Genomic DNA, 23,286 nt, shown 5'->3' on the forward strand with positions numbered 1-23,286 from the left:
AAAATCAAAGGCTTTTTCTAAATCTATCTGCAGGATCGCAACGGCATATCGAAAATCGTCACAGCATTCCAAGACGCCTCTCATCGTGTGTACATTTGTCGCAATAGTGCGTCCCTTTATGCCACAAGTCTGGTGCGGTCCTACAAGATCCTTAATTATTGACTGTAATCGGCTAGCAAGAACTTTCATTAAAACTTTGTAATGCGTGTTGGTCAATGAAATGGGTCTGTATGCTGTGACTAGCCTCAGCATTGCTTTTTGGTTCGTCTTAGGAATAAGGACGGTATGGGCTTCAGAGAAAGACGGTGGTAATCTGTTGGTAGCAAAAACTTCGTCAAACAACGCTTTCAACAAAGGCACCAACTCGTTCTTAAACGCTTTGTAAAAGGCCGCGCCAAGACCATCCGGGCCTGGCGACTTATTAGGGCTCAGGTTATCTATAGCACTTTCTATTTCAGCATGCGTAATGGGTGCTTCTAGAAGTGACTTCGTTTCCGCTGATAGTTGAGGCATACGAGAAAGATAGTTTGCTCTGTATGCCTCGATATCGACTGGCTGGTATGCAAAGAGCCGCTCGTAATGCCGGTGAAAAGCACCTGCGATGCTCTCCCGGTCATTCAGTTCTTGGCCATTCTCTTCAATCACTTCTATTTCGTTTCGCCGCGCATGCGTCTTCTCGATACCTAGCGCCCGTTTCGTGGGCGTTTCACCCACGGCCCATGATTGTGCTCTGGCTCGAACGAGCGCCCCGCGATAGCGGTTCTCCTCGAATTGCTCCAGCTATTGTTTTATCCTAAGTAGGTCTTCTTTAAAAAGACCTGGCTGTTTGCTTTCCAGCGCAATTAGTTTCCGCAATGTTTCCTTCAGCCCGTTCTCTCTCATTTTTTCACGGTATTTCAAGACGCTGCTTCTTTCGATGGCCTTTATTTTAAAACTTTGTTTTAGTAATTCCCAATCAACACCTATCTGCTTATTACCATCCAGTTTAACCTCGTTTATTGCTTCTGACACAAAACGGACAAAGTGCTCGTCACGTAGTAGCGTTGCGTTGAATTTCCACAGATCCCAGTTAAAACTATTACATCTTTTTTTTTCCCCCACATTGCATTTCACTAGGCAATGGTCCGAGAAAGAGACGGGTAGTACAGTGTAAATGTTACATGCAGGTATGATTTGAAGGGACACGTAAATCCTGTCTAGCCGAGCATGGCTAGAGCCCTGAAAATGCGTGTACTGCACTTCGCGTTCCCCTTCTAGACATTCGGCAACGTCGGCAATATCATGCTCGTCTATCAGTTCTTTCAACAATACGGTGCTCTTGTCGTTCGGTCTCTTTTTTGTAGCTCTATCCCTCCCACTCAATACGCAATTGAAATCCCCTAGCAAAACCAGTTGTTTCGTGACATTGAGATGCTTCTTAATTTCCGAAAAGAAAATGGTTAGGTCTTTATCCGCGTTTGGTGCATAAATACAAATGACCCGCCAGTCACGCTCGCCCAACGAAAAATCGCACCACACAATCCTACCCGACACACATGAAAAATAATTTTGTATCACAAGGCTTTGCAATTTTTTAACAAAAATGATGCAGCCAGCAGATGTTCCCACGGCATGGCTAACAAACACAAAATACTTAGACGCGAATCGAAGCACCATGCTTCCGGTTTCCTCCTCTCCGTCAACTTTTGTTTCTTGTACTGCCAACACGTCAATGTCCTGGTCCACCAAGAGTTGATAGACCTGACTCTGCTTTTTCTTGGCAGCCAGTCCTCGCACATTAAGTGTGGCGAAACTAAAAGACAGGTTGGAAGCCATCATTCACTAATATTTTTAAAAGGAAACCCGAAGCATGGTGCTTACCTTTAACGTCTAGCACAACGCTAGACGCCACCGTGCTTGTCCGGTTGCCCGGTGTCGCTTTTTTGCGGCGCCGGATTGTCGTCGACACGCCTCCCTGCCCCGACGTTCGGCACTGGCTTGTAGCCGGAGCGTCTCCCCAGAGGCGCCTTTGCAGGCGGTTCATCCGTCTTGTTTGCCTCATGGCTACCTTTGAGGTCTTTTTCCAGCGGTCGCTTGACGGCCGCGCCAGCAACCGAAGTATTGGTGGTCCCGTCAGCTGCCTGGTCCTTGCAGTCTGTCAGCGCGCCCACCACAACTTGCGGAAGGTACTCCCCGTTCTCAACGTCTTTCTCTGCCGTTGCCGGTGTCCTCGGAGATTTATTCGCGAGTTTAGGGGGCCGGTGTGTCTTCTCTGCAGCAGGTGCCACTGTAGTGGTGGTCTCCTGCAGTTTGGCCACGTCTTCCGTACCTCTGGCAGCTTCCTCAGCTTCAGCCACGTCCATGACTTCCTCTGCTGTCTTGTCACCTTCAGGCTGACCCACCGCTGTGGCGTAAGAACGCTCACATTTGGCGTCAACATGCCCGAAACGTCGGCACAGAGAACATCGGGGTACCTTACAGTCGCGGCGTACGTGACCGTTTCCTTTGCAGCGCAAACACTGCATCGGGCGTCCAGGGGCGACGACGAGGGCCAGCTCACCGGCGACCCGGATCTGATGGGGTAGGTCATCCACGGTGACACCGCTCTTGAAGTTCAACAGCACAGTCCTCGTCGTCGAGCCTTTGTCACTGACGCCTTCAACGCGCCAGCGCTCCCGGCTGACCTCCAGCACCTTGCCGAAGGCCGCAAATGCCGTCTTCACATCCTCGTCGTCGACACCGTGGAGTAGCCAGTGCAGCCGCAACTTCACCGTCCGGTCCTGCGGATCGATGATGAGGCAGCGCCGCCCCTTCACCTGAAGCTCCTTGACGGCCTGCAGACGCTTTGTTGCATCAGCGCCACACATGGTGACCGCCCAGACATGGTTTATCTGGTACGCTCCAAGCGCAATGACTTCAGGCAGCAATCCGGTAGGGCGCAGGGCGTCACGAAAATCTTCAACCTTGAAAGGCCTCGCCCGGATGTCGCCGTGTAAGAACACGGTGTTCAACGCGACACGACCCGTAGGCAGCTGCGGCAAAACAATCTGATAGTCGCTATCGTCGTTCTCGTTGAGCCTGTTACCGCGGGACGCGCCCGCCTGAGCCGCTCCATGGGAGCCCATGATTGCACGTCCGTTCGCTGTGGTGGCCGGAAGTGGAATCATGGTATGGCCGATGGCAGGGATGCTATGTTTACGACTGCACCTGTATCGTGCTATGTGCATTCGCAACGTATTGCTACAGCACGCACGCGGCACTGTCTTTCCGTTGACAGTACAGGCACACGTCGTGTACGTGGATTGCTCCGTTTGTTGTGGTTAGTCGCTGCCGAGTCGAGCTCGCAATAAAACAAGAGGACGAGCGCAACGATGTGCGTCCGCTGCAGCCCACGTTTGGCGCTAGTAATGAGCCAAGTTATTGATTGTCACTGAGCTGGATACGGGTGTAATAGGTAAACGGTTAGCAGTTTGTGCGACTAAATTTTGCACCATTACTTATACCGGTTACCACCGTCACTGCGCGTACAATCGCCTAGCGGCTTGCATATTGTTTTTGCACTTCGACGTTGGCTCTACCAGTAGGCTGCGCCAGTTGAACGTAACAGTAAATAAAACCAACCACACGTGAGTGTAAAAAAAAGAAAAAAAATTAAGTCACAGAAGCACGCAATAAAAGAAAAAAAGCAGAAAGAAGGGTGCCATCAGCACTCGGTGTTCCCAGGTGGTCTCCCTCCCAAGTACTGACCGAGCCCAATGCTGCTTAGCTTCGGGGATCGGACGAGAACCGGCGTATTCAGCATGGTATGGCCGATGGCAGGGATGCTATGTTTACGACTGCACCTGTATCGTGCTATGTGCATTCGCAACGTATTGCTACAGCACGCACGCGGCACTGTCTTTCCGTTGACAGTACAGGCACACGTCGTGTACGTGGATTGCTCCGTTTGTTGTGGTTAGTCGCTGCCGAGTCGAGCTCGCAATAAAACAAGAGGACGAGCGCAACGATGTGCGTCCGCTGCAGCCCACGTTTGGCGCTAGTAATGAGCCAAGTTATTGATTGTCACTGAGCTGGATACGGGTGTAATAGGTAAACGGTTAGCAGTTTGTGCGACTAAATTTTGCACCATTACTTATACCGGTTACCACCGTTACTGCGCGTACAATCGCCTAGCGGCTTGCATATTGTTTTTGCACTTCGACGTTGGCTCTACCAGTAGGCTGCGCCAGTTGAACGTAACAGTAAATAAAACCAACCACACGTGAGTGTAAAAAAAAGAAAAAAAAATTAAGTCACAGAAGCACGCAATAAAAAAAAAAATGCAAAAAGAAGGGTGCCATCAGCACTCGGTGTTCCCAGGTGGTCTCCCTCCCAAGTACTGACTGAGCCCAATGCTGCTTAGCTTCGGGGATCGGACGAGAACCGGCGTATTCAGCATGGTATGGCCGATGGCAGGGATGCTATGTTTACGACTGCACCTGTATCGTGCTATGTGCATTCGCAACGTATTGCTACAGCACGCACGCGGCACTGTCTTTCCGTTGACAGTACAGGCACACGTCGTGTACGTGGATTGCTCCGTTTGTTGTGGTTAGTCGCTGCCGAGTCGAGCTCGCAATAAAACAAGAGGACGAGCGCAACGATGTGCGTCCGCTGCAGCCCACGTTTGGCGCTAGTAATGAGCCAAGTTATTGATTGTCACTGAGCTGGATACGGGTGTAATAGGTAAACGGTTAGCAGTTTGTGCGACTAAATTTTGCACCATTACTTATACCGGTTACCACCGTTACTGCGCGTACAATCGCCTAGCGGCTTGCATATTGTTTTTGCACTTCGACGTTGGCTCTACCAGTAGGCTGCGCCAGTTGAACGTAACAGTAAATAAAACCAACCACACGTGAGTGTAAAAAAAAGAAAAAAAAATTAAGTCACAGAAGCACGCAATAAAAAAAAAAATGCAAAAAGAAGGGTGCCATCAGCACTCGGTGTTCCCAGGTGGTCTCCCTCCCAAGTACTGACTGAGCCCAATGCTGCTTAGCTTCGGGGATCGGACGAGAACCGGCGTATTCAGCATGGTATGGCCGATGGCAGGGATGCTATGTTTACGACTGCACCTGTATCGTGCTATGTGCATTCGCAACGTATTGCTACAGCACGCACGCGGCACTGTCTTTCCGTTGACAGTACAGGCACACGTCGTGTACGTGGATTGCTCCGTTTGTTGTGGTTAGTCGCTGCCGAGTCGAGCTCGCAATAAAACAAGAGGACGAGCGCAACGATGTGCGTCCGCTGCAGCCCACGTTTGGCGCTAGTAATGAGCCAAGTTATTGATTGTCACTGAGCTGAATACGGGTGTAATAGGTAAACGGTTAGCAGTTTGTGCGACTAAATTTTGCACCATTACTTATACCGGTTACCACCGTCACTGCGCGTACAATCGCCTAGCGGCTTGCATATTGTTTTTGCACTTCGACGTTGGCTCTACCAGTAGGCTGCGCCAGTTGAACGTAACAGTAAATAAAACCAACCACACGTGAGTGTAAAAAAAAGAAAAAAAATTAAGTCACAGAAGCACGCAATAAAAAAAAAAAAGCAAAAAGAAGGGTGCCATCAGCACTCGGTGTTCCCAGGTGGTCTCCCTCCCAAGTACTGACCGAGCCCAATGCTGCTTAGCTTCGGGGATCGGACGAGAACCGGCGTATTCAGCATGGTATGGCCGATGGCAGGGATGCTATGTTTACGACTGCACCTGTATCGTGCTATGTGCATTCGCAACGTATTGCTACAGCACGCACGCGGCACTGTCTTTCCGTTGACAGTACAGGCACACGTCGTGTACGTGGATTGCTCCGTTTGTTGTGGTTAGTCGCTGCCGAGTCGAGCTCGCAATAAAACAAGAGGACGAGCGCAACGATGTGCGTCCGCTGCAGCCCACGTTTGGCGCTAGTAATGAGCCAAGTTATTGATTGTCACTGAGCTGGATACGGGTGTAATAGGTAAACGGTTAGCAGTTTGTGCGACTAAATTTTGCACCATTACTTATACCGGTTACCACCGTTACTGCGCGTACAATCGCCTAGCGGCTTGCATATTGTTTTTGCACTTCGACGTTGGCTCTACCAGTAGGCTGCGCCAGTTGAACGTAACAGTAAATAAAACCAACCACACGTGAGTGTAAAAAAAAGAAAAAAAAATTAAGTCACAGAAGCACGCAATAAAAAAAAAAATGCAAAAAGAAGGGTGCCATCAGCACTCGGTGTTCCCAGGTGGTCTCCCTCCCAAGTACTGACTGAGCCCAATGCTGCTTAGCTTCGGGGATCGGACGAGAACCGGCGTATTCAGCATGGTATGGCCGATGGCAGGGATGCTATGTTTACGACTGCACCTGTATCGTGCTATGTGCATTCGCAACGTATTGCTACAGCACGCACGCGGCACTGTCTTTCCGTTGACAGTACAGGCACACGTCGTGTACGTGGATTGCTCCGTTTGTTGTGGTTAGTCGCTGCCGAGTCGAGCTCGCAATAAAACAAGAGGACGAGCGCAACGATGTGCGTCCGCTGCAGCCCACGTTTGGCGCTAGTAATGAGCCAAGTTATTGATTGTCACTGAGCTGAATACGGGTGTAATAGGTAAACGGTTAGCAGTTTGTGCGACTAAATTTTGCACCATTACTTATACCGGTTACCACCGTCACTGCGCGTACAATCGCCTAGCGGCTTGCATATTGTTTTTGCACTTCGACGTTGGCTCTACCAGTAGGCTGCGCCAGTTGAACGTAACAGTAAATAAAACCAACCACACGTGAGTGTAAAAAAAAGAAAAAAAATTAAGTCACAGAAGCACGCAATAAAAAAAAAAAGCAAAAAGAAGGGTGCCATCAGCACTCGGTGTTCCCAGGTGGTCTCCCTCCCAAGTACTGACCGAGCCCAATGCTGCTTAGCTTCGGGGATCGGACGAGAACCGGCGTATTCAGCATGGTATGGCCGATGGCAGGGATGCTATGTTTACGACTGCACCTGTATCGTGCTATGTGCATTCGCAACGTATTGCTACAGCACGCACGCGGCACTGTCTTTCCGTTGACAGTACAGGCACACGTCGTGTACGTGGATTGCTCCGTTTGTTGTGGTTAGTCGCTGCCGAGTCGAGCTCGCAATAAAACAAGAGGACGAGCGCAACGATGTGCGTCCGCTGCAGCCCACGTTTGGCGCTAGTAATGAGCCAAGTTATTGATTGTCACTGAGCTGGATACGGGTGTAATAGGTAAACGGTTAGCAGTTTGTGCGACTAAATTTTGCACCATTACTTATACCGGTTACCACCGTCACTGCGCGTACAATCGCCTAGCGGCTTGCATATTGTTTTTGCACTTCGACGTTGGCTCTACCAGTAGGCTGCGCCAGTTGAACGTAACAGTAAATAAAACCAACCACACGTGAGTGTAAAAAAAAGAAAAAAAATTAAGTCACAGAAGCACGCAATAAAAAAAAAAAAGCAAAAAGAAGGGTGCCATCAGCACTCGGTGTTCCCAGGTGGTCTCCCTCCCAAGTACTGACCGAGCCCAATGCTGCTTAGCTTCGGGGATCGGACGAGAACCGGCGTATTCAGCATGGTATGGCCGATGGCAGGGATGCTATGTTTACGACTGCACCTGTATCGTGCTATGTGCATTCGCAACGTATTGCTACAGCACGCACGCGGCACTGTCTTTCCGTTGACAGTACAGGCACACGTCGTGTACGTGGATTGCTCCGTTTGTTGTGGTTAGTCGCTGCCGAGTCGAGCTCGCAATAAAACAAGAGGACGAGCGCAACGATGTGCGTCCGCTGCAGCCCACGTTTGGCGCTAGTAATGAGCCAAGTTATTGATTGTCACTGAGCTGGATACGGGTGTAATAGGTAAACGGTTAGCAGTTTGTGCGACTAAATTTTGCACCATTACTTATACCGGTTACCACCGTCACTGCGCGTACAATCGCCTAGCGGCTTGCATATTGTTTTTGCACTTCGACGTTGGCTCTACCAGTAGGCTGCGCCAGTTGAACGTAACAGTAAATAAAACCAACCACACGTGAGTGTAAAAAAAAAGAAAAAAAATTAAGTCACAGAAGCACGCAATAAAAAAAAAAAAGCAAAAAGAAGGGTGCCATCAGCACTCGGTGTTCCCAGGTGGTCTCCCTCCCAAGTACTGACCGAGCCCAATGCTGCTTAGCTTCGGGGATCGGACGAGAACCGGCGTATTCAGCATGGTATGGCCGATGGCAGGGATGCTATGTTTACGACTGCACCTGTATCGTGCTATGTGCATTCGCAACGTATTGCTACAGCACGCACGCGGCACTGTCTTTCCGTTGACAGTACAGGCACACGTCGTGTACGTGGATTGCTCCGTTTGTTGTGGTTAGTCGCTGCCGAGTCGAGCTCGCAATAAAACAAGAGGACGAGCGCAACGATGTGCGTCCGCTGCAGCCCACGTTTGGCGCTAGTAATGAGCCAAGTTATTGATTGTCACTGAGCTGGATACGGGTGTAATAGGTAAACGGTTAGCAGTTTGTGCGACTAAATTTTGCACCATTACTTATACCGGTTACCACCGTCACTGCGCGTACAATCGCCTAGCGGCTTGCATATTGTTTTTGCACTTCGACGTTGGCTCTACCAGTAGGCTGCGCCAGTTGAACGAAACAGTAAATAAAACCAACCACACGTGAGTGTAAAAAAAAGAAAAAAAATTAAGTCACAGAAGCACGCAATAAAAAAAAAAAGCAAAAAGAAGGGTGCCATCAGCACTCGGTGTTCCCAGGTGGCCTCCCTCCCAAGTACTGACCGAGCCCAATGCTGCTTAGCTTCGGGGATCGGACGAGAACCGGCGTATTCAGCATGGTATGGCCGATGGCAGGGATGCTATGTTTACGACTGGACCTGTATCGTGCTTTGTGCATTCGCAACGTATTGCTACAGCACGCACGCGGCACTGTCTTTCCGTTGACAGTACAGGCACACGTCGTGTACGTGGATTGCTCCGTTTGTTGTGGTTAGTCGCTGCCGAGTCGAGCTCGCAATAAAACAAGAGGACGAGCGCAACGATGTGCGTCCGCTGCAGCCCACGTTTGGCGCTAGTAATGAGCCAAGTTATTGATTGTCACTGAGCTGGATACGGGTGTAATAGGTAAACGGTTAGCAGTTTGTGCGACTAAATTTTGCACCATTACTTATACCGGTTACCACCGTCACTGCGCGTACAATCGCCTAGCGGCTTGCATATTGTTTTTGCACTTCGACGTTGGCTCTACCAGTAGGCTGCGCCAGTTGAACGTAACAGTAAATAAAACCAACCACACGTGAGTGTAAAAAAAAGAAAAAAAATTAAGTCACAGAAGCACGCAATAAAAAAAAAAAAGCAAAAAGAAGGGTGCCATCAGCACTCGGTGTTCCCAGGTGGTCTCCCTCCCAAGTACTGACCGAGCCCAATGCTGCTTAGCTTCGGGGATCGGACGAGAACCGGCGTATTCAGCATGGTATGGCCGATGGCAGGGATGCTATGTTTACGACTGCACCTGTATCGTGCTATGTGCATTCGCAACGTATTGCTACAGCACGCACGCGGCACTGTCTTTCCGTTGACAGTACAGGCACACGTCGTGTACGTGGATTGCTCCGTTTGTTGTGGTTAGTCGCTGCCGAGTCGAGCTCGCAATAAAACAAGAGGACGAGCGCAACGATGTGCGTCCGCTGCAGCCCACGTTTGGCGCTAGTAATGAGCCAAGTTATTGATTGTCACTGAGCTGGATACGGGTGTAATAGGTAAACGGTTAGCAGTTTGTGCGACTAAATTTTGCACCATTACTTATACCGGTTACCACCGTCACTGCGCGTACAATCGCCTAGCGGCTTGCATATTGTTTTTGCACTTCGACGTTGGCTCTACCAGTAGGCTGCGCCAGTTGAACGAAACAGTAAATAAAACCAACCACACGTGAGTGTAAAAAAAAGAAAAAAAATTAAGTCACAGAAGCACGCAATAAAAAAAAAAAGCAAAAAGAAGGGTGCCATCAGCACTCGGTGTTCCCAGGTGGTCTCCCTCCCAAGTACTGACCGAGCCCAATGCTGCTTAGCTTCGGGGATCGGACGAGAACCGGCGTATTCAGCATGGTATGGCCGATGGCAGGGATGCTATGTTTACGACTGCACCTGTATCGTGCTTTGTGCATTCGCAACGTATTGCTACAGCACGCACGCGGCACTGTCTTTCCGTTGACAGTACAGGCACACGTCGTGTACGTGGATTGCTCCGTTTGTTGTGGTTAGTCGCTGCCGAGTCGAGCTCGCAATAAAACAAGAGGACGAGCGCAACGATGTGCGTCCGCTGCAGCCCACGTTTGGCGCTAGTAATGAGCCAAGTTATTGATTGTCACTGAGCTGGATACGGGTGTAATAGGTAAACGGTTAGCAGTTTGTGCGACTAAATTTTGCACCATTACTTATACCGGTTACCACCGTCACTGCGCGTACAATCGCCTAGCGGCTTGCATATTGTTTTTGCACTTCGACGTTGGCTCTACCAGTAGGCTGCGCCAGTTGAACGTAACAGTAAATAAAACCAACCACACGTGAGTGTAAAAAAAAGAAAAAAAATTAAGTCACAGAAGCACGCAATAAAAAAAAAAGCAAAAAGAAGGGTGCCATCAGCACTCGGTGTTCCCAGGTGGTCTCCCTCCCAAGTACTGACCGAGCCCAATGCTGCTTAGCTTCGGGGATCGGACGAGAACCGGCGTATTCAGCATGGTATGGCCGATGGCAGGGATGCTATGTTTACGACTGCACCTGTATCGTGCTATGTGCATTCGCAACGTATTGCTACAGCACGCACGCGGCACTGTCTTTCCGTTGACAGTACAGGCACACGTCGTGTACGTGGATTGCTCCGTTTGTTGTGGTTAGTCGCTGCCGAGTCGAGCTCGCAATAAAACAAGAGGACGAGCGCAACGATGTGCGTCCGCTGCAGCCCACGTTTGGCGCTAGTAATGAGCCAAGTTATTGATTGTCACTGAGCTGGATACGGGTGTAATAGGTAAACGGTTAGCAGTTTGTGCGACTAAATTTTGCACCATTACTTATACCGGTTACCACCGTCACTGCGCGTACAATCGCCTAGCGGCTTGCATATTGTTTTTGCACTTCGACGTTGGCTCTACCAGTAGGCTGCGCCAGTTGAACGTAACAGTAAATAAAACCAACCACACGTGAGTGTAAAAAAAAGAAAAAAAATTAAGTCACAGAAGCACGCAATAAAAAAAAAAGCAAAAAGAAGGGTGCCATCAGCACTCGGTGTTCCCAGGTGGTCTCCCTCCCAAGTACTGACCGAGCCCAATGCTGCTTAGCTTCGGGGATCGGACGAGAACCGGCGTATTCAGCATGGTATGGCCGATGGCAGGGATGCTATGTTTACGACTGCACCTGTATCGTGCTATGTGCATTCGCAACGTATTGCTACAGCACGCACGCGGCACTGTCTTTCCGTTGACAGTACAGGCACACGTCGTGTACGTGGATTGCTCCGTTTGTTGTGGTTAGTCGCTGCCGAGTCGAGCTCGCAATAAAACAAGAGGACGAGCGCAACGATGTGCGTCCGCTGCAGCCCACGTTTGGCGCTAGTAATGAGCCAAGTTATTGATTGTCACTGAGCTGGATACGGGTGTAATAGGTAAACGGTTAGCAGTTTGTGCGACTAAATTTTGCACCATTACTTATACCGGTTACCACCGTCACTGCGCGTACAATCGCCTAGCGGCTTGCATATTGTTTTTGCACTTCGACGTTGGCTCTACCAGTAGGCTGCGCCAGTTGAACGTAACAGTAAATAAAACCAACCACACGTGAGTGTAAAAAAAAGAAAAAAAATTAAGTCACAGAAGCACGCAATAAAAAAAAAAGCAAAAAGAAGGGTGCCATCAGCACTCGGTGTTCCCAGGTGGTCTCCCTCCCAAGTACTGACCGAGCCCAATGCTGCTTAGCTTCGGGGATCGGACGAGAACCGGCGTATTCAGCATGGTATGGCCGATGGCAGGGATGCTATGTTTACGACTGCACCTGTATCGTGCTATGTGCATTCGCAACGTATTGCTACAGCACGCACGCGGCACTGTCTTTCCGTTGACAGTACAGGCACACGTCGTGTACGTGGATTGCTCCGTTTGTTGTGGTTAGTCGCTGCCGAGTCGAGCTCGCAATAAAACAAGAGGACGAGCGCAACGATGTGCGTCCGCTGCAGCCCACGTTTGGCGCTAGTAATGAGCCAAGTTATTGATTGTCACTGAGCTGGATACGGGTGTAATAGGTAAACGGTTAGCAGTTTGTGCGACTAAATTTTGCACCATTACTTATACCGGTTACCACCGTCACTGCGCGTACAATCGCCTAGCGGCTTGCATATTGTTTTTGCACTTCGACGTTGGCTCTACCAGTAGGCTGCGCCAGTTGAACGTAACAGTAAATAAAACCAACCACACGTGAGTGTAAAAAAAAGAAAAAAAATTAAGTCACAGAAGCACGCAATAAAAAAAAAAAAGCAAAAAGAAGGGTGCCATCAGCACTCGGTGTTCCCAGGTGGTCTCCCTCCCAAGTACTGACCGAGCCCAATGCTGCTTAGCTTCGGGGATCGGACGAGAACCGGCGTATTCAGCATGGTATGGCCGATGGCAGGGATGCTATGTTTACGACTGCACCTGTATCGTGCTATGTGCATTCGCAACGTATTGCTACAGCACGCACGCGGCACTGTCTTTCCGTTGACAGTACAGGCACACGTCGTGTACGTGGATTGCTCCGTTTGTTGTGGTTAGTCGCTGCCGAGTCGAGCTCGCAATAAAACAAGAGGACGAGCGCAACGATGTGCGTCCGCTGCAGCCCACGTTTGGCGCTAGTAATGAGCCAAGTTATTGATTGTCACTGAGCTGGATACGGGTGTAATAGGTAAACGGTTAGCAGTTTGTGCGACTAAATTTTGCACCATTACTTATACCGGTTACCACCGTCACTGCGCGTACAATCGCCTAGCGGCTTGCATATTGTTTTTGCACTTCGACGTTGGCTCTACCAGTAGGCTGCGCCAGTTGAACGTAACAGTAAATAAAACCAACCACACGTGAGTGTAAAAAAAAGAAAAAAAATTAAGTCACAGAAGCACGCAATAAAAAAAAAAGCAAAAAGAAGGGTGCCATCAGCACTCGGTGTTCCCAGGTGGTCTCCCTCCCAAGTACTGACCGAGCCCAATGCTGCTTAGCTTCGGGGATCGGACGAGAACCGGCGTATTCAGCATGGTATGGCCGATGGCAGGGATGCTATGTTTACGACTGCACCTGTATCGTGCTATGTGCATTCGCAACGTATTGCTACAGCACGCACGCGGCACTGTCTTTCCGTTGACAGTACAGGCACACGTCGTGTACGTGGATTGCTCCGTTTGTTGTGGTTAGTCGCTGCCGAGTCGAGCTCGCAATAAAACAAGAGGACGAGCGCAACGATGTGCGTCCGCTGCAGCCCACGTTTGGCGCTAGTAATGAGCCAAGTTATTGATTGTCACTGAGCTGGATACGGGTGTAATAGGTAAACGGTTAGCAGTTTGTGCGACTAAATTTTGCACCATTACTTATACCGGTTACCACCGTCACTGCGCGTACAATCGCCTAGCGGCTTGCATATTGTTTTTGCACTTCGACGTTGGCTCTACCAGTAGGCTGCGCCAGTTGAACGTAACAGTAAATAAAACCAACCACACGTGAGTGTAAAAAAAAGAAAAAAAATTAAGTCACAGAAGCACGCAATAAAAAAAAAAGCAAAAAGAAGGGTGCCATCAGCACTCGGTGTTCCCAGGTGGTCTCCCTCCCAAGTACTGACCGAGCCCAATGCTGCTTAGCTTCGGGGATCGGACGAGAACCGGCGTATTCAGCATGGTATGGCCGATGGCAGGGATGCTATGTTTACGACTGCACCTGTATCGTGCTATGTGCATTCGCAACGTATTGCTACAGCACGCACGCGGCACTGTCTTTCCGTTGACAGTACAGGCACACGTCGTGTACGTGGATTGCTCCGTTTGTTGTGGTTAGTCGCTGCCGAGTCGAGCTCGCAATAAAACAAGAGGACGAGCGCAACGATGTGCGTCCGCTGCAGCCCACGTTTGGCGCTAGTAATGAGCCAAGTTATTGATTGTCACTGAGCTGGATACGGGTGTAATAGGTAAACGGTTAGCAGTTTGTGCGACTAAATTTTGCACCATTACTTATACCGGTTACCACCGTCACTGCGCGTACAATCGCCTAGCGGCTTGCATATTGTTTTTGCACTTCGACGTTGGCTCTACCAGTAGGCTGCGCCAGTTGAACGTAACAGTAAATAAAACCAACCACACGTGAGTGTAAAAAAAAGAAAAAAAATTAAGTCACAGAAGCACGCAATAAAAAAAAAAGCAAAAAGAAGGGTGCCATCAGCACTCGGTGTTCCCAGGTGGTCTCCCTCCCAAGTACTGACCGAGCCCAATGCTGCTTAGCTTCGGGGATCGGACGAGAACCGGCGTATTCAGCATGGTATGGCCGATGGCAGGGATGCTATGTTTACGACTGCACCTGTATCGTGCTATGTGCATTCGCAACGTATTGCTACAGCACGCACGCGGCACTGTCTTTCCGTTGACAGTACAGGCACACGTCGTGTACGTGGATTGCTCCGTTTGTTGTGGTTAGTCGCTGCCGAGTCGAGCTCGCAATAAAACAAGAGGACGAGCGCAACGATGTGCGTCCGCTGCAGCCCACGTTTGGCGCTAGTAATGAGCCAAGTTATTGATTGTCACTGAGCTGGATACGGGTGTAATAGGTAAACGGTTAGCAGTTTGTGCGACTAAATTTTGCACCATTACTTATACCGGTTACCACCGTCACTGCGCGTACAATCGCCTAGCGGCTTGCATATTGTTTTTGCACTTCGACGTTGGCTCTACCAGTAGGCTGCGCCAGTTGAACGTAACAGTAAATAAAACCAACCACACGTGAGTGTAAAAAAAAGAAAAAAAATTAAGTCACAGAAGCACGCAATAAAAAAAAAAAAGCAAAAAGAAGGGTGCCATCAGCACTCGGTGTTCCCAGGTGGTCTCCCTCCCAAGTACTGACCGAGCCCAATGCTGCTTAGCTTCGGGGATCGGACGAGAACCGGCGTATTCAGCATGGTATGGCCGATGGCAGGGATGCCATGTTTACGACTGCACCTGTATCGTGCTATGTGCATTCGCAACGTATTGCTACAGCACGCACGCGGCACTGTCTTTCCGTTGACAGTACAGGCACACGTCGTGTACGTGGATTGCTCCGTTTGTTGTGGTTAGTCGCTGCCGAGTCGAGCTCGCAATAAAACAAGAGGACGAGCGCAACGATGTGCGTCCGCTGCAGCCCACGTTTGGCGCTAGTAATGAGCCAAGTTATTGATTGTCACTGAGCTGGATACGGGTGTAATAGGTAAACGGTTAGCAGTTTGTGCGACTAAATTTTGCACCATTACTTATACCGGTTACCACCGTCACTGCGCGTACAATCGCCTAGCGGCTTGCATATTGTTTTTGCACTTCTACGTTGGCTCTACCAGTAGGCTGCGCCAGTTGAACGTAACAGTAAATAAAACCAACCACACGTGAGTGTAAAAAAAAGAAAAAAAATTAAGTCACAGAAGCACGCAATAAAAAAAAAAGCAAAAAGAAGGGTGCCAACAGCACTCGGTGTTCCCAGGTGGTCTCCCTCCCAAGTACTGACCGAGCCCAATGCTGCTTAGCTTCGGGGATCGGACGAGAACCGGCGTATTCAGCATGGTATGGCCGATGGCAAGGATGCTATGTTTACGACTGCACCTGTATCGTGCTATGTGCATTCGCAACGTATTGCTACAGCACGCACGCGGCACTGTCTTTCCGTTGACAGTACAGGCACACGTCGTGTACGTGGATTGCTCCGTTTGTTGTGGTTAGTCGCTGCCGAGTCGAGCTCGCAATAAAACAAGAGGACGAGCGCAACGATGTGCGTCCGCTGCAGCCCACGTTTGGCGCTAGTAATGAGCCAAGTTATTGATTGTCACTGAGCTGGATACGTGTGTAATAGGTAAACGGTTAGCAGTTTGTGCGACTAAATTTTGCACCATTACTTATACCGGTTACCACCGTCACTGCGCGTACAATCGCCTAGCGGCTTGCATATTGTTTTTGCACTTCGACGTTGGCTCTACCAGTAGGCTGCGCCAGTTGAACGTAACAGTAAATAAAACCAACCACACGTGAGTGTAAAAAAAAGAAAAAAAATTAAGTCACAGAAGCACGCAATAAAAAAAAAAAGCAAAAAGAAGGGTGCCATCAGCACTCGGTGTTCCCAGGTGGTCTCCCTCCCAAGTACTGACCGAGCCCAATGCTGCTTAGCTTCGGGGATCGGACGAGAACCGGCGTATTCAGCATGGTATGGCCGATTTTTTTTTTCTTTATTTCCAGACAATCAACAAATACATCAATACATACTGCTCCCACCATCTGACAATATTCACTTTCCCACCGCTGCGCTTGAAGCTTGCGGTTGAGATTACAAAACTTTCATTTTGGCAAGGGCATCCATCAATGACAACAGATCATCGTCATACGCTAACTTCTGAAAAACTTCCCGCAGTTTACTGACATTCTCAGCAAAATACGAGTTTACTGTTCTCACATTTATATCACAATTCCTTACAGCCATGCGGTTTCTCCAGATACTATGAAGGCCGAGAAGAAAGAACATGTCATAAGGTGTACTGTCTTGCACTGTGGACAGGTAACGGATACCATGCGCTGTTAACGGCAATTCTTTTTTAATAGTTCTTTGCATAATATCCCAAAAGAAGACCGCACTCCAACAGTCCAGAAAAACGTGTTCTATAGTTTCTGGTTTCTTGCAAATCAAACAGTTAGTCCCCCATGGTAAATAGTCCCCTCTTTCTTCTAGCCATGTTTTTACAGGCAAGGTATTAGTATGTAGTTTAAAAAAGAATGTTTTCACTCCCCCTGGTACAATCATTCGTTTCACACGTTTTAGGACATCTTTCCCTTGGCCTTCGCGGTACATTAATCGGTATAATGGTTCTGGGAACATAATATCTATTAAATCCGAGCTTATCCGCTTACGACTGACTGCAGCCAAATATTCTATGGAAAAGTGGTGGTTTAAAAATCTAAATGCTACGACCACCTCACGTAAAAATTTACTCGTTGCGTAACACCCACCCTCCCTCATCGAGACAACAAAGTTAGGTAAGACATTGCTCAATCGGACTTGAATAACTGTTCGTAAGAAAGGATTTGTCGTGTCTCGTAAGAACAAAAATCTAGAAATCAGTTGCTTTAAGTATAAATTTGGTAATGACAAGCCCCCCTGACCCAACTTGCGAAACAAGTTGTTCCTGCTTGTTCTTTCATATTCAGACTGCCACACAAAAACAGCAAATACTCTATGGAATTTCTTGAGGTTGAATCGGGAACAACTCAGGACTTGCATGAGATACCACAGCTTGCTCACCAAGAAGATTCTGCAGATAGCCGCACGTGCAAATATAGAGAGGTCACGTCCGGCCCACTTATCAGTTTGAGCTTTTAATTCCTGGACTTTGCCATTCCATAAGTCTTTAGTGTCTCGATGTGTGCCTAATGGTACACCAAGGTAAATCCCAGGCGTGAGCTTCCACTGCATACCTTCAAAAACACGCGGCGTTGTTTGCCACCGGCCGTGCCACAAGCCGACACACTTATTCAGGTTTATATTGCTGTCCGTCATGTCACAAAACTCACGCATAATTGTCATGGTAGCTCGAACGCTCTCCTTATCGTCACAGAAAACAACAACATCATCAGCGTAAGCTAATAAACGTACCTCACATCCTTCCAAGCTGAATCCTCGCACGTCCGGACTATCAATAATTCTTTTACAGAGAGCCTCTAGATATATTGCGAACAAAAGAGGTGACAGGGGGCACCCCTGACGTACAGAGGAACGCACTTCAATCCTTTCAGTTAGCTTATGGTTGACAATGAGGTTAGTTGTACAATTACTGTATGCCATTTTAACTCCCTCTGTTATCCGTGATCCAACACCGACATAGCCAAGAATTGTAAACAGGAGATTGTGACATACTCTGTCAAACGCCTTTTCTAGATCAATTTGTAACATAGCGACTTTCCTAAAATCTGCATCACAAGTTTCAAGAATGCTGCGAGCCACATGGATATTAGTAAATATAGACCTCCCTCTTATACCGCAGGTCTGATGCGGTCCTACTATAGCACCAATAACCCCTTGTAGTCTCCGCGCAAATATCTTCATTAAAACTTTATAATCTACGTTTGTCAGCGTAATTGGCCTGTAGCCTGTTACTTTGTTAAGTTTATTTGCGTCATCGCTTTTTGGTATCAAGACTGTATACGCCCTTTTAAAGGACGGTGGCAAACGACCTTTTTGATACGCCTCCATAAAAACACGCTCTAATAAGATGGCTATCTTCGAGCAAAAGGCTTTGTAAAAAACTGCTGTTAGGCCATCAGGTCCTGGCGATTTTCCAGGGTTAAGGTCTTCAATGGCCGTTTCGATCTCCTTTGCTGTGATATCTTCTGATAATCTATCTGTTTCTTCGGCGTCTAACCTAGGTAGAGTGGTTAGAAAATGGCTTTCATACCCAGCCTTGCTCGGTATTCTACACTTGAAGAGCTCCCTGTAATATTCCGTAAACGCATAATTGATTTCTTCGGCATCTCTAGATATTTTCCCTTTGTATTCAATCTCAACTATTTCGTTTCTCTTCGCATACTTTTTCTCAGTTCCCAATGCACGCTTTGTTGGCATTTCATCAGCCAAGATCTTTCCCATTCGTGCGCGAATAAGTGCGCCACGGTATTTTTCCGTGTCGATAGCCTCAATTTTACTCTTTGTTTCCCTTATTTCTTCCATAAAGGTGCCTGGCGCTGCAGTTTCGGCATCCACAAATTCCTGAAGCATTTTTTTAAGGTTATTTTCGTCTTGGCGCTCCTTAAAACGCATTTCTACTGCTCGCTCTATGGCATTCATTTTTACGACTTCTTTAAATCGCTCCCATCGCTCACCCCATCCTTTTTCACAGTCATTATTTGCTTTGGCAATTTCTGTGCGTACACTTTCTAGAAATTGGTCGTCCTTTAAAAGTTTCGCGTTTAATTTCCATGTTTGCCATTTCATTCCAGGCTTTGCGGTGATCTTTTTCCCTATCGTGAAGGCTACTAAACAACGGTCGCTAAATGTTATGTTCAGCACCTTGTAGTCATCGCACATTGTGGCGATTTCTTGCGAAAGATAAGCTCTGTCTAACCTTGCATGGCTATTGCCTTGAAAATGAGTATAATGTCGATTATTGCCTCCTTTCGCGTAATGTGCAATGTCTTCCAACAGAGCTCTTCCAATGGCCCCCCTCAGAAAGACAACGCTCTTATCAGCCCAGTATCCATCACTCGAACGATCGTCCGAGCTCAAAACGCAATTGAAATCTCCTAACACTATCAAACATCTGTCTGTATTCAGATAGTGCGATATTTCTTGAAAGAAACTTAGCCGGTCATTCACTTTCGTTGGTGCATACACACATAATATTCGGTATTTTATGTTGCAATATACAAAATTGCACAGCACGAATCGACCACCCTGACAACTTATAACTGTTTCCTCAACTATACCCAAACCTTTCTTAATAAACATACAGCAACCGGCCGTTGTGCCCACAGCATGACTAACGCATACAGTATAGCGGTCACTAAACTGTGCAACCATACTATCAGTCTGACTCTCACTCTCTATTTTAGTCTCTTGAATCGCCAATATATCTAATTCTTCTTCCAACATTACGCGTCGGAGCTGACGCTGCCGCCGTCTCGCCCTAAAACCTCTAACGTTGAGGGTTCCCACGCGCAATGGAGCTAATGACATAGCCATTTCAAAGAGCAAGAGCAAAACAACAGTAAGGCCCCCAGCAAATAGCAACCCTCACAAACTGAGCGTCCCTGTCGGCACGACAGCTTCAACGGGCACCCGCGACACCAGTCGCGTTGGTCACTGCGTCGCCTGCCCTTCTCGGGTGAGCGACGCTGACCGTTGAGGTGGGGCGGACTTCCCTTTCTTGGCCCGGGTCGACCGGACCACCATCCACTGCGGCTCCAGGCGCTGAACACTGTCAGCCGGCGTCTCCTCTTCTGGAGCATCGCTTCGGTGCCTCTTGGAAGGCACGGCTGGCTCCTCAGTGACCATCTCATCCGGCGTCTCATATGGCGTCTCTGGCTCCGCGTCCATCTCCACGTTAAACGCGTCACACCCGTGATCCGTTTCTGCGGCCGCAGGCGGTGTCTTCTCTTCTTCATTCCTTCTTCTTTCTCTTTGCTTTCTTCCTGCTGTGGCGTCCTGTGTCGACGCGGATGGCGTTGCCACCTTTTTTGTGACACTTGCCACCTGTTGAACCGGCGTTTCCGAGGACGCTGTCGGTTTCTCCGTTACCTCCTCTTCCATCAATTCGAGACCTTCGTCGTCGGGTTGCGTGCTGCCAGTAACTCTTGCATACGTACGTACGCAATCATGTGCTTCATGGCCGAATTCCCGGCACTCAGAACACCTTGGCACTCTGCAGTCCCTTCTAATGTGTCCTTTGCGTCGACACCGTAGGCAAATCGGAGCTCTCCCGGGAACGACAACCAGCACAGAGCCACCAAATATCTTGAACAAATGGGGCAGAGCGTCCGGTGTTAAGTTCTCTCGGAGCGTCATCCGCACAATACGCGTGGTAGACTCAGCTTGTTCGAAGCCCCTCACCTTCCAATCTTCTTGTCTTACTTCTTTCACTTCGCCATAGTGGTCGAAAGCCTTCTTCAATGCTTCCCCGGTAACGTGGAATGGAACCCAGTGCACTTTGAGTGTGATGTCTTGTTGCACTGGGTCAATGACGGCGCAAAAGCGCCCTTTTACCTCCAGGCCTCCCGCTCTAACCAGCACTTCCTTCACCTCTGGAGTTCGTAGCTTGATGAGCCACACATGCGTCATTTGGAAGGGCCCAATACCGGTCACGTCTTTCAGTACACCGAGTTCTTGCAGCGGGTCACGGAAGTCTTCGAGGCGGTATGGTCTCCCGGCAACGTCACAATGTAAGAACAGACACTCCTTCATAGTTTCGCCTGATGGCAAAGTCGGTAGTACATACCGATAGCCCGGTGGGGCGACAGAAGACCTGTTACCACGGCCAGACGCGGCCGCTGAAACCGCTCTTGCAGAGCTCGACATCTTGCGTCCGAACGCGTCCGTGTCCAGAGGCAGAGTCCAGCATGGTATGGCCGATGGCAGGGATGCTATGTTTACGACTGCACCTGTATCGTGCTATGTGCATTCGCAACGTATTGCTACAGCACGCACGCGGCACTGTCTTTCCGTTGACAGTACAGGCACACGTCGTGTACGTGGATTGCTCCGTTTGTTGTGGTTAGTCGCTGCCGAGTCGAGCTCGCAATAAAACAAGAGGACGAGCGCAACGATGTGCGTCCGCTGCAGCCCACGTTTGGCGCTAGTAATGAGCCAAGTTATTGATTGTCACTGAGCTGGATACGGGTGTAATAGGTAAACGGTTAGCAGTTTGTGCGACTAAATTTTGCACCATTACTTATACCGGTTACCACCGTCACTGCGCGTACAATCGCCTAGCGGCTTGCATATTGTTTTTGCACTTCGACGTTGGCTCTACCAGTAGGCTGCGCCAGTTGAACGTAACAGTAAATAAAACCAACCACACGTGAGTGTAAAAAAAAGAAAAAAAATTAAGTCACAGAAGCACGCAATAAAAAAAAAAGCAAAAAGAAGGGTGCCATCAGCACTCGGTGTTCCCAGGTGGTCTCCCTCCCAAGTACTGACCGAGCCCAATGCTGCTTAGCTTCGGGGATCGGACGAGAACCGGCGTATTCAGCATGGTATGGCCGATGGCAGGGATGCTATGTTTACGACTGCACCTGTATCGTGCTATGTGCATTCGCAACGTATTGCTACAGCACGCACGCGGCACTGTCTTTCCCTTGACAGTACAGGCACACGTCGTGTACGTGGATTGCTCCGTTTGTTGTGGTTAGTCGCTGCCGAGTCGAGCTCGCAATAAAACAAGAGGACGAGCGCAACGATGTGCGTCCGCTGCAGCCCACGTTTGGCGCTAGTAATGAGCCAAGTTATTGATTGTCACTGAGCTGGATACGGGTGTAATAGGTAAACGGTTAGCAGTTTGTGCGACTAAATTTTGCACCATTACTTATACCGGTTACCACCGTCACTGCGCGTACAATCGCCTAGCGGCTTGCATATTGTTTTTGCACTTCGACGTTGGCTCTACCAGTAGGCTGCGCCAGTTGAACGTAACAGTAAATAAAACCAACCACACGTGAGTGTAAAAAAAAGAAAAAAAATTAAGTCACAGAAGCACGCAATAAAAAAAAAAAGCAAAAAGAAGGGTGCCATCAGCACTCGGTGTTCCCAGGTGGTCTCCCTCCCAAGTACTGACCGAGCCCAATGCTGCTTAGCTTCGGGGATCGGACGAGAACCGGCGTATTCAGCATGGTATGGCCGATGGCAGGGATGCTATGTTTACGACTGCACCTGTATCGTGCTATGTGCATTCGCAACGTATTGCTACAGCACGCACGCGGCACTGTCTTTCCGTTGACAGTACAGGCACACGTCGTGTACGTGGATTGCTCCGTTTGTTGTGGTTAGTCGCTGCCGAGTCGAGCTCGCAATAAAACAAGAGGACGAGCGCAACGATGTGCGTCCGCTGCAGCCCACGTTTGGCGCTAGTAATGAGCCAAGTTATTGATTGTCACTGAGCTGGATACGGGTGTAATAGGTAAACGGTTAGCAGTTTGTGCGACTAAATTTTGCACCATTACTTATACCGGTTACCACCGTCACTGCGCGTACAATCGCCTAGCGGCTTGCATATTGTTTTTGCACTTCGACGTTGGCTCTACCAGTAGGCTGCGCCAGTTGAACGTAACAGTAAATAAAACCAACCACACGTGAGTGTAAAAAAAAGAAAAAAAATTAAGTCACAGAAGCACGCAATAAAAAAAAAAAAGCAAAAAGAAGGGTGCCATCAGCACTCGGTGTTCCCAGGTGGTCTCCCTCCCAAGTACTGACCGAGCCCAATGCTGCTTAGCTTCGGGGATCGGACGAGAACCGGCGTATTCAGCATGGTATGGCCGATGGCAGGG

General features: G+C 48.9%; 1 protein-coding gene, 20 non-coding genes and 4 pseudogenes across 21 annotated transcripts; all 25 read right to left on the reverse strand.

Moving 5' to 3' along the window:
- Positions 1 to 3,677: 3,677 nt before the first annotated feature.
- On the reverse strand, positions 3,678 to 3,796 carry LOC126533162 (5S ribosomal RNA). The gene has a single exon (XR_007599962.1). It is a non-coding gene; the product is annotated as a 5S ribosomal RNA (ribosomal RNA).
- A 517-nt stretch (positions 3,797 to 4,313) lies between these two features.
- On the reverse strand, positions 4,314 to 4,432 carry LOC126533245 (5S ribosomal RNA; annotated as a pseudogene).
- Positions 4,433 to 4,949: 517 nt separating this feature from the next.
- On the reverse strand, positions 4,950 to 5,068 carry LOC126533238 (5S ribosomal RNA; annotated as a pseudogene).
- Positions 5,069 to 5,584: 516 nt separating this feature from the next.
- LOC126533149 (5S ribosomal RNA) lies at positions 5,585 to 5,703 on the reverse strand. The gene has a single exon (XR_007599941.1). It is a non-coding gene; the product is annotated as a 5S ribosomal RNA (ribosomal RNA).
- A 517-nt stretch (positions 5,704 to 6,220) lies between these two features.
- LOC126533230 (5S ribosomal RNA) lies at positions 6,221 to 6,339 on the reverse strand (annotated as a pseudogene).
- Positions 6,340 to 6,854: 515 nt separating this feature from the next.
- LOC126533142 (5S ribosomal RNA) lies at positions 6,855 to 6,973 on the reverse strand. Its single transcript, XR_007599940.1, has one exon. It is a non-coding gene; the product is annotated as a 5S ribosomal RNA (ribosomal RNA).
- A 516-nt stretch (positions 6,974 to 7,489) lies between these two features.
- Positions 7,490 to 7,608, reverse strand: LOC126533135 (5S ribosomal RNA). Its single transcript, XR_007599938.1, has one exon. It is a non-coding gene; the product is annotated as a 5S ribosomal RNA (ribosomal RNA).
- Positions 7,609 to 8,125: 517 nt separating this feature from the next.
- On the reverse strand, positions 8,126 to 8,244 carry LOC126533129 (5S ribosomal RNA). Its single transcript, XR_007599937.1, has one exon. It is a non-coding gene; the product is annotated as a 5S ribosomal RNA (ribosomal RNA).
- A 515-nt stretch (positions 8,245 to 8,759) lies between these two features.
- On the reverse strand, positions 8,760 to 8,878 carry LOC126533209 (5S ribosomal RNA). Its single transcript, XR_007599977.1, has one exon. It is a non-coding gene; the product is annotated as a 5S ribosomal RNA (ribosomal RNA).
- A 516-nt stretch (positions 8,879 to 9,394) lies between these two features.
- Positions 9,395 to 9,513, reverse strand: LOC126533122 (5S ribosomal RNA). Its single transcript, XR_007599936.1, has one exon. It is a non-coding gene; the product is annotated as a 5S ribosomal RNA (ribosomal RNA).
- Positions 9,514 to 10,028: 515 nt separating this feature from the next.
- On the reverse strand, positions 10,029 to 10,147 carry LOC126533117 (5S ribosomal RNA). The gene has a single exon (XR_007599934.1). It is a non-coding gene; the product is annotated as a 5S ribosomal RNA (ribosomal RNA).
- A 514-nt stretch (positions 10,148 to 10,661) lies between these two features.
- LOC126533112 (5S ribosomal RNA) lies at positions 10,662 to 10,780 on the reverse strand. The gene has a single exon (XR_007599933.1). It is a non-coding gene; the product is annotated as a 5S ribosomal RNA (ribosomal RNA).
- Positions 10,781 to 11,294: 514 nt separating this feature from the next.
- Positions 11,295 to 11,413, reverse strand: LOC126533107 (5S ribosomal RNA). The gene has a single exon (XR_007599932.1). It is a non-coding gene; the product is annotated as a 5S ribosomal RNA (ribosomal RNA).
- A 514-nt stretch (positions 11,414 to 11,927) lies between these two features.
- Positions 11,928 to 12,046, reverse strand: LOC126533102 (5S ribosomal RNA). Its single transcript, XR_007599928.1, has one exon. It is a non-coding gene; the product is annotated as a 5S ribosomal RNA (ribosomal RNA).
- A 516-nt stretch (positions 12,047 to 12,562) lies between these two features.
- LOC126533101 (5S ribosomal RNA) lies at positions 12,563 to 12,681 on the reverse strand. Its single transcript, XR_007599927.1, has one exon. It is a non-coding gene; the product is annotated as a 5S ribosomal RNA (ribosomal RNA).
- A 514-nt stretch (positions 12,682 to 13,195) lies between these two features.
- On the reverse strand, positions 13,196 to 13,314 carry LOC126533099 (5S ribosomal RNA). The gene has a single exon (XR_007599925.1). It is a non-coding gene; the product is annotated as a 5S ribosomal RNA (ribosomal RNA).
- Positions 13,315 to 13,828: 514 nt separating this feature from the next.
- On the reverse strand, positions 13,829 to 13,947 carry LOC126533098 (5S ribosomal RNA). The gene has a single exon (XR_007599924.1). It is a non-coding gene; the product is annotated as a 5S ribosomal RNA (ribosomal RNA).
- Positions 13,948 to 14,461: 514 nt separating this feature from the next.
- Positions 14,462 to 14,580, reverse strand: LOC126533096 (5S ribosomal RNA). Its single transcript, XR_007599923.1, has one exon. It is a non-coding gene; the product is annotated as a 5S ribosomal RNA (ribosomal RNA).
- A 516-nt stretch (positions 14,581 to 15,096) lies between these two features.
- Positions 15,097 to 15,215, reverse strand: LOC126533088 (5S ribosomal RNA). Its single transcript, XR_007599918.1, has one exon. It is a non-coding gene; the product is annotated as a 5S ribosomal RNA (ribosomal RNA).
- Positions 15,216 to 15,729: 514 nt separating this feature from the next.
- LOC126533196 (5S ribosomal RNA) lies at positions 15,730 to 15,848 on the reverse strand. Its single transcript, XR_007599975.1, has one exon. It is a non-coding gene; the product is annotated as a 5S ribosomal RNA (ribosomal RNA).
- A 515-nt stretch (positions 15,849 to 16,363) lies between these two features.
- On the reverse strand, positions 16,364 to 16,482 carry LOC126533288 (5S ribosomal RNA; annotated as a pseudogene).
- Positions 16,483 to 20,107: 3,625 nt separating this feature from the next.
- Positions 20,108 to 21,352, reverse strand: LOC140217277 (uncharacterized). The gene has a single exon (XM_072287690.1). It carries the CDS (start codon positions 21,320 to 21,322, stop codon positions 20,108 to 20,110), a length of 1,215 nt encoding a protein of 404 aa, XP_072143791.1. The 5' UTR covers positions 21,323 to 21,352.
- Positions 21,353 to 21,894: 542 nt separating this feature from the next.
- Positions 21,895 to 22,013, reverse strand: LOC126533080 (5S ribosomal RNA). The gene has a single exon (XR_007599917.1). It is a non-coding gene; the product is annotated as a 5S ribosomal RNA (ribosomal RNA).
- Positions 22,014 to 22,528: 515 nt separating this feature from the next.
- LOC126533076 (5S ribosomal RNA) lies at positions 22,529 to 22,647 on the reverse strand. The gene has a single exon (XR_007599916.1). It is a non-coding gene; the product is annotated as a 5S ribosomal RNA (ribosomal RNA).
- Positions 22,648 to 23,163: 516 nt separating this feature from the next.
- LOC126533070 (5S ribosomal RNA) lies at positions 23,164 to 23,282 on the reverse strand. Its single transcript, XR_007599915.1, has one exon. It is a non-coding gene; the product is annotated as a 5S ribosomal RNA (ribosomal RNA).
- Positions 23,283 to 23,286: the final 4 nt, after the last annotated feature.

The sequence above is a fragment of the Dermacentor andersoni genome, chromosome 4 (assembly GCF_023375885.2).
Source record: "Dermacentor andersoni chromosome 4, qqDerAnde1_hic_scaffold, whole genome shotgun sequence".
Lineage (NCBI taxonomy): Eukaryota > Metazoa > Arthropoda > Arachnida > Ixodida > Ixodidae > Dermacentor > Dermacentor andersoni.